This window comes from Mus caroli, chromosome 11, assembly GCF_900094665.2.
Source record: "Mus caroli chromosome 11, CAROLI_EIJ_v1.1, whole genome shotgun sequence".
Classification (NCBI taxonomy): Eukaryota; Metazoa; Chordata; class Mammalia; order Rodentia; family Muridae; genus Mus; species Mus caroli.
Genome location: NC_034580.1, coordinates 99350423 through 99364259, shown reverse-complemented (window position 1 = coordinate 99364259; position 13837 = coordinate 99350423). Strand labels below are relative to the sequence as shown.

At 46.0% G+C, this 13837-nt stretch overlaps 1 protein-coding gene across 1 annotated transcript in view; it reads left to right on the top strand.

Moving 5' to 3' along the window:
• Plekhm1 (pleckstrin homology and RUN domain containing M1) overlaps window positions 1-13837 on the top strand; it is a 49422-nt gene that overhangs the window by 9278 nt on the left and 26307 nt on the right. The window contains exons 3-4 of the mRNA XM_021176304.2: window positions 6167-6414; window positions 8357-8983. Of these exons, the coding sequence (XP_021031963.1) occupies window positions 6167-6414; window positions 8357-8983 (875 nt within the window). The remainder of the gene's footprint in view (window positions 1-6166; window positions 6415-8356; window positions 8984-13837) is intronic.

The window sequence follows — 13837 nt, the reverse complement described above, 5'->3', positions numbered from 1 at the left end:
CTCTCTCTCTCTCTCTCTCTCTCTCTCTCTCTCTCTCTCTCCTCTCTCTCTGTCTCGTGTGTGTGTGTGTGTGTGTCTGTCTGTATATATGCCCTTTAGCATGTCTGTCTGTCTGTCTGTCTGTGCATGTCATGGAAAACCTATAGGAGTCTGTTTTCTCTTTCCATCATGTGGGTTCTGCAGACTGAGCCATCCTGCCAATCACCCACACTTGCTTTTTGAGACCGGGTCTCTCACTGACTTTGGAGCTTGCTGATTTGGTTGGACTAGTTGGGCAGCAAGTCCTGGAATTCTCCTCTCTCCCTCTCCCCAGTGCTGAGACAGCAGATGTCACTGTGCGCAGTTTTTTATGTGGGTGCTGAGGATTCCACTCAGGTCTTCATGCTTGTGTGCACTTTACAGTGTGCTCAAGCCCTCAGTTTTGTCTGACGAAGCTGATTTCATTAGTTTCAATAGTGGGGTTAAGTTGGCTGCATATATACATACATATCTTTGTCATATACTGCTTTCCAGGGAAACTTTAAGCAAACATATTTGTGGCCAGTTTACCAGAACCTCTTCAACAACCTCTCGTAGTCATGTTTTTTGTTTTGTTTTGTTTTGTTTCTTTGTTTCTTTGTTTTGTTTTGTTTTTCCCTGTGCTTGGCCCTGGACTTGCCTAGGTGCTCTGGACTGGCTGCTGTGTCCTTGGAAAGGCAGGAGGTCATATAGCTTTTTGATTCAATGGAATCCTATGGTGACTTCTTTGGAAAATCCTTTCCTCCCAGTACTGCTCTCTAGTTACCAGAATCTTCTGCCACAAGGAGCTGCTGCCCTCAGAGAGCTGCCTTCCCTTTCCTGGCCACTAGAGGGCCAGCTCTACCTGTTCCCGTGCTGGCTTCCAGCTAGGCCTGTGATGTCATTCCTGTTTCACGCTGGGCCCTCTGGAGCAGAGCCCTCACCTACTCCTAGCAAGAGGTGCACAGACCCGCCCCTTGAGGCTTAAGCCTAGTTATCCCCGCATTCCCCGACACAGCACTTGGTAGGCACTCAGTTGAAAATAGTTTGAGCCTTTTATATAATGTATAATATATTTTAAGTAACATTTAAAATTCAACCCGGAGATTGAAATCTTTGCTTCAAAGGACACTTCATAAAGTGTTGGAGGGGGGATGAAAAGATAGTGTCCATAGAAAAAGAGAAGATATTATCTCTGAAAAAGGTCTGGTACACAAAATAGAGTGAGAACTATTTCAGCCTTTCAGAGAGAGTCTGAGGGCTGGGAAATGGCTATCCATGGTGTGTGCTGGTGTGAAGCCCTGTGTTTGAATCTCCAGAACCCTTGTGGCAGTCTTTATCTATAACCCCAGTTAGGGAGAGGGAGGGCACATTTCTGAGAAATCCCCAGGGTTCACTGGCCAGGTAGGCCATGAATCGCTGAGCACAAGTTCAGTAAGAGACATAACCTATAAGAATAGTGTATGTGTGCTGGGCCTAGGGGCTCATGCTTTAATCCCAGCACTTGGGAGGCAGAGGCTGGTGCATCTCTGAGTTCCAGGCTAGCCTGGTCTACAGAGTGCTAGGACTGCCAGAGCTACAGAGAAAAACCCTGTATGGAAAAACCACAATAATAACAAAATAGATTAATGTGTAGTGTGACTTAGACACTCAGCCCACATGTATATGTTGATCTGCACATGCACTGACACACACAAGCCCACACAGCACACATAAAAACAAGTTATACAGTGGACAAAGGATTTCTCCAAGGAAGATGTACAAATAAACCAGTAAGTACACAAAACAATGCTTTTTCTATTACTATTGATTACTTTTAAATTAATTGCTATTAAACCCAGGGAAATGTAAGAGAAAGCCATGGTAAGGTGTTGCTTCACTCTATTAAGGTGACTGTAATAAGAAAGACAACAGCAAGTGTTGACAAAAAAATGAAAAAGCTAGACCTCTTCTCTAATCTCTGAGAATGTAAAGATCATGGCTACTTTGGCAAACAGTTCTGTTTCCTAGAAAACAGAAATAGGCCTTTTGAGGTTTTGGGGTTTTTTTTTTTTTTTTACTTCTTTTGATTTATTTATTTATTATATATAAGTACACTGTAGCTGTCTTCAGACACATCAGATTTCATAACAGATGGTTGTGCCACCATGTTGTTGCTGGGATTTGAACTCAGGGCCTCTGGAAGAGCAGTTAGTGCTCTTAACCACTAAGCCATCTCTCCAGCTCCTTGAGATTGGTTTTGGGATTTTGGGGGGTTGTTTGTTGTTGTTGTTGTTTCAAGATGGGGTTTCTCTGTGTCACCCTGGCTGTCCTGGAACTTACTCTGTAGACCAGGCTGGCCTTGAACTCAGAAATTCACCTGCCTCTGCCTCCCAAGTGTTGGGATTAAAGGTGTGCGCCACCACGCACTGCCCGGCAAGGTTGTTTTCAATTCCTTTTCCTTCTGGTGTTGAGGATGAAATACAAGATCCCACAGATAATAGGCAGTGCTCTACCCCTGAGCCACATCCCCAGGCTTGCATGGAGAGCACAGATTTTATATGATTTAACGATTCTTTGGATTTGAAGGCAGGTTTTACTATGTAGTCTAGGCTGGCCTTAAACTTAACTATCAAGACAGCCTCCAAGTCACGTGTAAGTCCTCAGCTTTTAGCAGTCAGGGTTGCAAGACTGTCACTGTGGGAGCTCACATGTCAATGGCTCATTGGTTCTAGACCTGGAAGTACATCTTCATAAAGATGTAGATAAAAAACGCTCAGAGCAGCACTGTAGTCAAGAAGTACCATCCAGCCAGGTATTCGCTTTCTCATGAATGGCGAAATAAATAAAGCTTGGTATATCCATGCAGTAGATGTAAGTGGTCTTACCTGACAGTAAGAAGGAACTACGTTCTAATAATGTGCTGTAATACGGATAACCCGTGAACACATGCCGAGTCATAGAAACCAAACTCCAAGTCACATGCTGTATGTTTCCATTTCTTTGAAATGTCCAGAATAGATAAATCTGTTGAGTCAGATTACCCTGCAGCCACCCCCACCCCCTGCCATGAATACACACTGTTTGTTTCAGTGGTGTTGAAATGCTCTAAAATTAGTTAATGGCACAGGTTGCACAATCTCTGAGTATGCTACAAAACCCTGAACTTCCCTTTCCAAAACTTTCTGTGTTTTATTGACTGTAAATCTTCAGATCAAGAAGTTTAATTAATTGTAGACAGAGTAAATGCAATAAAACCCTTGGGCTTTTGGTGTTATTTGTTTAGGAATACATCTATGATTAAAAGTAATAATAAAAACATAAAATAATACTGGAGAGGTGCCTGAGAGTTAAGCGCACTTGCTACTGGGTTTTGTTTGGTTAGTTTTTATTTTGTTTGAAATTTTCTCTTGTAGCCCTGGCTGTCCTTGAACTCACTAGTGCAACAGTCTGGCCTCAAAGATCAGGCACTGGGATTAAAGGCGTGTGCCACCACTCCTGGCCTTACTTGCTGAGAGGACCCTGATTCAGTTTCTAGTACCCAGTGTGTTAGTTCACAACTGCCTATTATTCCAGTTCCAGGGGGATGCACCATCCTCTTCTAGTCCCTATGAGTACCGCGAAAACACAAACACACACACACAAACACACACACAGTGCACTTACATGAACGCAAAATATACACATAAACTAAAAGTAAGGTTTTTTTTTAGAGGTTTTATTTTTTCGGTTTTTTGTTTTGTTTCTTTTGTTTTTTCGAGACAGGGTTTCTCTTGTGTAGCCCTGGCTGTCTTGGAACTCACTTTGTAGACCAGGCTGGCCTTGAACTCAGGAATCCACCTTCCTCTGCCTCCCGAGTGCTGGGATTAAAGGTGTGTGCCACCACTGCCCGGCCTAGAGGTTTTATTTTTATATGAACATTTTGCCCAAAACTGTAAATGTATCACATGCACACACAGTGCCTGTGGAGGCCAGAAGAGGGCGTCAGAGTTCTGTACTGTAGTTACAGATGTGAGTTCCATGTGCATACTAGGCAGCACACCTGGTCCTCTACAAGAGCAGCCAGTGCTCCTAAGCTGAGCCATCTGTCCAGCTCCCGCCAAGCAAACCTTTTTCTTTTTTTTTCTTTTCTTTTTTTTTTTTAGGATTTCATATGTGAGCACTGTGTCGTTTCTAGCCCTCCTACCTCCAGCTCCTCCTATGACTCCCCCACTCACTTCCAAGTTCATGATCTCTTCTTCTGCGCTTCTTGTTGCTACCCTCACACGTACACAAACACGTACTTATGGATATAATCTGCTAAGCTCCTTAGTAATGCTCTTCTGCAAATGGGGGACTGACAGCCTACTCGTGCGCATCCTATAGAAGACGGATTCTCCTCTCAACAGCCATTATAAATGAATCTGCTTGGTTGGTTGTTTCATTTGAGACAGGGCCTTACTGTTTAGCCCTGGCTGATCTGGAACTCCTTATGTAGACGAGGTTAGCCTCAGGCTTACAGAGATCTGCCTGCTTCTGCCTCCTGAGTGCTGAGATTAAAGGAATGTGCCACCATCCTCAGTGTCAATAAACTAAAATAGTAGCAGTAGTAGTAATAATTTGTGAAAGTAAAATTTAACCAAAATTCAAGAATGCGGTTACTTCTTGGGAGGATCAAAAATAGCAAAGCAAGCCGGGCGTGGTGGCACACGCCTTTAATCCCAGCACTCGGGAGACAGAGGCAGGTGGATTTCTGAGTTCGAGGCCAGCCTGGTCTACAGAGTGAGTTCCAGGACAGCCAGGGCTATACAGAGAAATCCTGTCTCAAAAAACCAAGGGGAAAAAAAAAAAAGGCAAAACAAACAAACCAGAATTTAAACCAGAGACGTTAGTGTAAATTATAACTTGTTAATTTTTAAAATTCAACTTTCCAAACAACACTTTCTGTTCAGATTAAGTCAGAATAAAAGTGAAGTATTTATCTATAACGTAACACTTGCTTCAAACCGGTTCTTCTGCAGTTCTGTCTAGTTCTGTGCTAAACACTAATGATTTGATACACTCATGTCTATGACTGTATAATTTTCCCACCAGCACCTGGTGTAATTTGGAATGGCATGCCTTATATATGTTATTGTGTCAGACACGGTGGCAAGTGTTAGACATGAGGAGAAGTGAAAAACCAGTTCCTGTCTTCAAGCAGTGGCCTCTGCAGGGCGTGGTGGTTCAGACAGATCCCTAGATTCAAGGGCAGCCTGGTCTACAAAGTGAATTCCAGGACAGCCAGGGCTACAGAAACCCTTCAGAGCTTTGCTCTAGGCCTAGACTCTTAGCTAATCTAATTATACATCTGTGGTCTTGACTGGTCTTTCCTCCCCACAGTGTTGGGGATCTAATGGAGGGCTGTAACTGTCAAGCATGCTCTTGAGCCACACTTGCTGGTCCTTTCTTTGTTATTGTTCTAAAGAAATCCTCTGCCTCCTTAGCTTATCTCTGCAGTGTGCCCCCAAGCCACCACTTCAGTAAAATACAGGATTGATGTTTAGTTTTAAAAACCAAAAGATACTGGGCTGGCGAGGTGGCTCAGCAGTTAAGAGCACTGACTACTCTTCCAGAGGTCCTGAGTTCAATTCTCAGCAACCACTTGGTGGCTCATAACCATCTGTAATGGGATCCGATGCCCCCTTCTGGTGTGTCTGAAGACAGTGACCTTGTATGTACTCACGTACGTAAAATAAATAAATAGATATTTTAAAAAGCGAGAGAGGGAGAGATAGGGCTGGGGAGATGCTTCAGTGGTTAAAAGCACTTGTTGCTCTTGTAGAGGATCTGGGTTTGATTTTCAGTATCTACATGGTGTGTGGTCCACAACCATCCATAACTCCAGTTTTAGGGAATTTGATACCCTCTTCTAACCTCAGACACTAGGCACACATGTGATACACATACATACATGTAGGCCAAACACTCACACATACATTAATAAGTTTAATTAAAACTTTTTCTTTAAAAAAAAATAGATGTACAAAACCATTTCTTCTGTATGCCGGATCTTCACATGCCACAGTAGCTAGCTTTGCAGAAGGAGTCTAGGTTACATACATTAAGTGTGTGTGGTCACACACATTGAAAAACAGACCTTGGACTACATTCCAGGGGCTCCACATAGGATTTCCCTCTAAAGTCTGCCCTTGTGTTTGACACAACTTAGGTCATCAAGAAGAAGCTCGTGGGATCCGTGAAGGCTCTGCAGAAACAGCATGTGTCTCTGGACACAGTGGTCACCAGTGAAGATGGAGATGCCAACGCCATGTGCAGTGCCCTGGAGGCTGTGTTCATCCACGGCCTGCATGCCAAGCACATCCGCGCCGAGGCTGGTGGCAAAAGGAAGAAACACACTCATCAGAAGGCTCTGCCTCAGCCTGTCTTCTGGCCGCTTCTGAAAGCCGTCACCCACAGGTGAGGGCCGTCAGGGAGAGAGGAGCGTCAGCCTGGGGCACTGGGCTCCTCTCCAGGGTGGCGCAGCCAGAAGCAGTGGTGTGGTGTGGTCACTATGCAGTGACTGTAGGGCTAGGCTTAAGGAAGGCTTGTCTCCAGACCCTGAGACACTCCTCTAGAGCCTGTGGCTTCTCCTCACCCCAGCACTAATGACCTTTAGACTCCACTAGGCTGAGTCATGTACTTACTGCTGAGTGGTGTGGCCTGAGAAGACTAAAGTACCCCCTCTCCTTTTTTTTTTCTTTTTTTTTTTTTTTTTTTTTTTTTTTTTTTTTAAAGATTTATTTATTTATTATATGTAAGTACACTGTAGCTGTCCTCAGAAACTCCAGAAGAGGGCGCCAGATCTCGTTACGGATGGTTGTGAGCCACCATGTTGTTGCTGGGATTTGAACTCTGGACCTCTGGAAGAGCAGTCGGGTGCTCTTACCCACTGAGCCATCTCACCAGCCCCCCTTTTTTTTTTCAAGACAGGGTTTCTCTGTATAACCCTGGCTGTCCTGGAACTCAGTCTGTAGACCAGGCTGGCCTCGAACTCAGAAAACCACCTGCCTCTGCCTCCCGAGTGCTGGGATCAAAGGTGTGCGCCACCATGCCCAGCAGGAAATGTTGCTGACTTGCCTTTGAATATTCGAGTCTGTCTTCTAAATTTAAAATATATGTTTTTTTTTAATTTTATATGTGTAAGTATCCCCCCTACATGAGTATCTGTGCACCATGTATGTGTCTGGTGCAGGGCACACAAGCCAAAAGAGGATGCCAGATCCCTGGGAACTGGACCTACAGATGACTGAGCCACCATGTGAGTGCTGAAAATAGAACCTGGGTCCTCTGCAAAAGCAGCCAGTACTTTTAACTAGTGAGCCATTTCTCCAGCTCCTGTGTTCTAAACTTTATGTTCATGATGAGGAATGTGTGGCACTTAGCCAAGAAGCCAGATATATTTCTGAATATTCACCCTAAGGCCCTGTCTTTGGCCTTGTCCTTGGCTGCTTAGACCCTATGCTGGTATCTGGCACCGCCTCTGTAAAGTGTTAAGTGCCTGAAGACACCTTGTCAGTCTTTGGTCTGCCTTCCTGTACCTGCTGATACTGCCCTGTCTTGGTTTTTTTAGCTCTTTTCCAAGTAACAGTGGGTTTCTTTGTTTTTAGTTTTGTATTAAGTTTGTGTGTATGAGTGTGTGTGTCTGTGTGTCTATGCCACATGCATGTGGGTGCCTATGGAGTCCAGAAGAGATAATCAGATCCCCTGGAGCTGGAGTTATAAGTACTTGTGAGGCACTCAACATATGTGCTGGGACTTGAACTCAGATCTTCTGGAAGCACAGCAAGTGCTCTTAACCACTGAGCCACCGCTCCAGTCCCAGAGAATGAGTCTCTAGTTGTCTCTATATCCAGCTCAGTGTTACCCTGAGTCAGTTAGCCAGTCAGTGGTACTGCCGAAGTTAAGTACAGCTTACACTGAGTCCAGAGGACTGGGGGTACACTTCTGCACAGGACACTGTGGCAGCAGAGAAGGGGACTGTGGCTGTGTCAGACCGAAGCTTTGGAAACTGAGTTTGTACAACTAGGGTCTGAGTGTTCCCTGCAGTGCCAGCTGCTCTCGACTGAGAGCGAATCTCAGTAGTCGAATGCTTGCCTGGTGTGCACATGCTCTGGCTTTATTCCCTAGGAACTGGGGTTGGACTCAGCCGGTATGTCCTGGGTTAGCAGATGATGTTTGGTAGCTAGAGCTCAACAGCTCAGCTTTCCTGTATTCCCGAGACATCGACCCCAGAATTTTATGTCTGAATACGATCATGTTTGCAGTACTTTATCACTCGTTCTTGCTAAGCAGTAGCTTGAACCGCATCTCTGAGATTTGAGGCAGTTTCTTGCAACACATCTGCTCTGTCCCCCTGCAGACACATTGTCTCAGATTTGGAGCACCTGGTGTTCATCAACACAGATGTAGGCCGTTGCCGGGCCTGGCTGCGGTTGGCCCTCAATGACGGTCTGATGGAGTGCTATCTGAAACTGCTCCTGCAGGAACCTGCACGGTTGTGTGAGTACTATCAGCCCACAGCCCTGCTTCGCGATGCCGAGGAGGCTGAGTTCCTCCTGAGCTTCCTGCAAGGACTAACATCCTTGTCCTTCGAACTCTCCTACAAGTCAGCCATCTTAAATGAATGGACACTCACCCCATTGTCGCTCTCTGGACTTTGCCCCCTCTCTGAACTCGACCCTCTCACTACCTCTGGTGCAGAACTACAGCGGAAAGAGTCTCTGGATTCAATTTCCCATTCCTCGGGCTCTGAGGACATCGAAGTCCAACACTCAGGCCATAAGATCCGCAGGAACAGGAAGCTCACTGCCTCTTCCCTCAGCCTGGACACAGCCAGTTCATCCCAGCTGTCCTGCAGCCTAAATTCTGACAGCTGCCTGCTCCAAGAGAATGGTCCCAAGAGTCCAGATCATTCTGAGGAACCCATGTCCTACGACTCAGATCTGGGCACGGCAAACGCCGATGACTCCGACAGGTCTCTGCAAGAGTGAGTACCCCCCTCACCCTTACTCTGCCTTCCTTACATGTGACTGTCACCAAATGGTGGGGTATAAAGAAGGCAAAGGAAGCAGGGCTCTCCCTGTGACTGAGGAAATAGCACAGTGGGGAGAATGAGTTGCTTTGGGCTTTTTTGAAAAGACTTTTCTCTGTAGCCCAGGCTAGCCTGGGACTCATCTCGTTTCCCTAAGTACTGGCATTAGAGGTGTGAGCCCCACTCCCAGCTGGAGAGTAGATCTAGGACTCAGAGTTGAGCCGAGACTTTTCTCTGTAGCCCAGTCTAGCCTGGGACTCATCTCGTTTCCCTAAGTACTGGCATTAGAGGTGTGAGCCCCACTCCCAGCTGGAGAGTAGATCTAGGACTCAGAGTTGAACCGAGGCTTTGGCCTCTCTGAGGTCCTTAGAAAATATGTCTTTTTCACCTAGAGGAAAGGAGCTAATAGATGAGGGTGTGTGCACAACTTCCAGCCAGTACGGTGTAGAAGAGTGCCTAGGCTGTGACCGTGCAGAAGGCCTGGCAGGCACAGAGCCTGAGCAGGTGGGGAGTAGGAGCATGCAGAGCAGATTCCTTTAGTTCCTCGATTAACCAGAGAAGGGAATGAGGCAGAGCTCCCACCCCTCTCTCCAGTGCTAGCTAAGCTGTCTGCCTGGAGCTGTGCTGTCAGCCCTGGGAGATCCTTCTTCACACCCCACGTTCCTGTGGAGTGCTGGGGATCAAACCAGGGCCTTCCACGAGCTAGACACACTCTCTACCCCTGAACTACATCCCCAAACCCCAAAGCTTTTCGGTTTTTATTTAATTTTGTTTATTTTTGTGAGACAGGGCCTTATACTGTAGCTCAAGATGGCCAAAGACTTGCTTTAGAGCAGAGGCTGGCCTTGAACTCTTTGATCCTTCTGCTTCCACCTCCTGAGTACATGGGGTTCCAGGTTCCTAAATGTATCAGTAACAGATACAGTGTGTTTTTACTTTATTTTCTGTTTAAATTTTCTTCCTATTTCTTCCCTTTTCTACAAAAAGTAGTACATGTCTATTCTGTATAGCTGGTGTGACAAACCTCTTCTTTCTTTTCTGATGTATATTGTTCATCGTTTACATGACTCAGCTCCTAGAAGCACAAGAATTGAATGAAGAAAAACTAGCCTTCAGTTTCCACAAATGCTGTCTGTTAACAACTCTGCTAGGAATGTCCCACAGTCTCATAGTCATGCCAGTGGGAGGTAGTGTCACGGTTGCGGGTATTTGGTAACTTGTTGAGTTATCCTTCAGTTAAGACTGTGTTCTTTCGTCAGCTCATGTCGAGGATCTTTTCACTACCACTGCACATCCTACAGCCTTGGTTCAGGTCCTTCCAGGTTGCCGCCTGAGATAGGATAGATGTGTGAGCAGGGCTCACAGAAGACCCAGTTTCCAGGACTGCCTCCACGGTTTGCAAGTTGAGCAGAGAGAGAAAGAAGTAGACGGGACACGACCTGCAGACTGGACCTGGCCAGAGCTATCAGTGAGAAAAGGGAGAATAGATAGGCAGAGGCAGAGCATGGCGAACACACCAGGCAGGGGAAAGCAAAGAACAAACAGGCATCGGGGAGGGGAGAAGGAAGGGCTGGGGCGCCAGTTAGCTTTGGAATGTATGGCAGGTACTCGTGACACTGAGACAGCCTGTAGGCCAGCGTGTGCTTTGTGCTACTACAGGTACATGTCAGTTGGAAAGAAAGCCATGTGTCCTCTGCCAGAGGTAAGGGAAGTGACTCCTCCTGGGAGGTGGAAACAGTTTCACAACTTCCTGAGGAATGCTGGTCTTTTTAAGTCCTCCTGCAGCCAGGCTGAGCTAGTTTCTGGATATTTGGAGCCTTTTGAAGCTTGGGAAATGGGGTTTTCTTTAGACCTGACAGTGAGCTGCTCATGTGAGAGTGGTAGGCCCCAGAGGTGGAGTACTGAGTCTGTGAGATGGCAATTTCAGGTGTCAGATGAGGAGTTTAGAGCGAACTGGGGAGTAATCTCTGCCTTTTGAAGTGCTGGGGTGGGTGGGGTGATACGGCATGACTTAGTCTAGCTTGCCTCTCTCAGGCGATCATGTGCCTTCGCTTTATTTCTCATGAGTCTTATGATGGGAAGATTCCAGCACAAGGTCTTTGAATCAGTGACTGTCTACCCTGTCTAGGAATCACTGACATGGCTCTTGTGGGAAAACTCAGAGTTGAGGGTCAGGATGATAGAGACAAGCAGCAGACAATGATGGTAGTAACTGGAGCCCGGAGCACCCAGAGGCACATGCACAGGCCGTGCTGCCGTTCTCGGATTCGGACCTTTAAGTTACCTTCTTTGAGAGGGATGCCATACCCACGTGTGGAGGTCAGAGGACAACTTGCAGGAGTTGGTTCTCTCCAGAATTTCCAAGTCTGGTCCTCAGGGTTGACAGCAAGTGCCTTTACTTGCTGAGTTGACTCTGGACCAGCATTTTTCTTTTTAAAGATGGAGTTATACCATGTAGCCTAGGCTAGGCTGGTCCTAAACTCTCGATCCTCCAGAGCTGGTTCACAGAAAAGCACTCCCACACCTGGCTTGAAGTTAGCCTGGAAGCTGCAGAGACCAGCATTTCTAAGTGTGTGTGTGTTAATAATTAAAGATCCCAGCAGCACTTTGATTGACTTTATTCTTTAATAATAGTGAACATTTATGTTAACTAGGCATAGGTACCCTGTCCTTAATGTTTCAACTCTTTTTTTTTTTTTTTTTTTTTGGTTTTTCGAGACAGGGTTTCACTGTATAGCCCTGGCTGTCCCTGCTTGTGGACGTTGTACATCGTGGTGCGGAGCCTAGTGCGCACCACGATGTACAACGTCCACAAGCAGGTGCTCACTTTGTAGACCAGGCCGGCCTCGAACTCAGAAATCCATCCGCCTGCCTCTGCCTCCCCAGTGCTGGGATTAAAGGCGTGTGCCACCACGCCCAGCTAATGTTTCAACTCTTAAACAAAGCACAAAACATAACTTCAGGTGACACTTGCTCAAATACTTGTAAGGGGTTCTGTTTAGCAAAAAGTAAATGCGGCTTGGTCTGTGGGCTGACTGTTCTTTGGATCTGTACTATAATTATGGAGGGCTGTAGTCTCAGCAACTGAACTGCCAGGGTTGTCCATTTACCAGGCTTCTGCTTGCTCATCCTTCCTGACCTTGACTTGAGGATAAGACTGTAAAGGAAAGAGGATAAAGGAGGAGTCAGGATGTAAAGGGCTTAGCGCCTTGGGGGATGATGTCAGGAGTGCTGCATAGGTATTTTGATTGTGTAATTAATTGCTACATAGGACCTGTGACATCAGTTCTCTCATTACTTGTCTTTGTATAAACAGCTGCAAAACTTTTTAGAATATGTATTTATTGAAAGTAATTTTTTCATGCAGTATATTCTGATCATGGTTTCCTCTCCTGCCACTTCTAGATCCTCCCGACTTTGCCCCTGTACATCCTGACCTAGTTGTTGTGTCTGGAAGACGCTGTTTCCTTGGTGTCAACCATCCCCTCTGGCTCTTACAGTCTTTCCTCTGCAGAACTGTGTTGGTATTTGTCAGAAGCCTTAGCATTAGAGAATCACCTCTGGGCTTTCTTCAGTGGCCCTCACCTGCCCGTGAAACAGAACAGTGTATCACAAGGATGAAGGTCTGCATGGTCAGGGAAACCCAAGCCCTGCCTGGCTTGGCAGAACTGCTGCTCCATAAGGTGTTGTCTGCACACCTCGCATGCATACACACATGCATGCATGCATACATACATACAAACATGTATGTACATGTATGTAAACAGACAGGAGACTAGGAGATGGCTTAGTTGGTGAAGCACTTGCCTTAACTGAATTGGATCCTCAGAACCCATGTTGAAAGGTCTGGGAGTGATGGTGCCGTTTGTCATCCCAGTGCTCCAGAGGCAGAGACAGGTGGACCCCTGGGGCTCACTGGCCAGCCAGCATAACTCACTAGGCGAGCTCCTGGCCAATGAGAGAGAGACCCTGTCTCAAACAACAGGTAACTGATGTTTGAGGACTGACACATGAGGGTGCCCTCTGGCCTGCACACAGACTTGTCCTGGCACTTACACAATCTTTCTCTCACACACCAAAAGGGGAGGAGTCACATGTGTAGATTTTCATTGTTTTGGGTTTCTTGGTCTTCTTGGTTTTTCCTTTTGGGTTGGGGAGACAGTATGGAGGGTTGAACTTAGAGCTCATTTATGCTTGGCAAACTCTACCACTGAAATATATCCCCAGCCTTTAATTTTTTTTTTCTTTTCTCGTTTTTCCTTTTTTTTTTTTTTTGAGACAAGTTTCTCTGTGTAGCTCTTACTGTCCTGAAACTCACTGTGTAAACACCAGGTTAGCCTTGAACTCACAGATCTGTGCTCAGTCTTTTCATTTTGAAGCACAGTTCCCCTAGGCTCACCTTGAACTCACTGTGATATTCAAGTCGGAACTCAGTCCTCCTGCCAGAGCAGTGCTGGGGCAGCAGGTGTGAGCCCCACCCCAAGCTTCTCCGTCATTTTTTTTTCTTGTAATAGCATCTCACTTTGTAGTGTCGGTTGCCCTTGGAACTCATTATGACCAGGCTAGTCTTGAGCTCAAAGATCCACCTGCCTCTGCCTACCAAGTGTTGGGATCAAAAGGCCTTGAACCACTTTCTCCAGTTTGATAAGTTATCCTCTGACTCATGCCCCTCCACCCATGATAATAATAATAATAATTATTATATTTTTAAATAATTTCACTTTGGCATTTTCATATATACATATGTATTTGGATCACATCCCTCTTTTCTCTTTTTCCTGGCCTTCCTCCTTTTCTCATACTGCACCC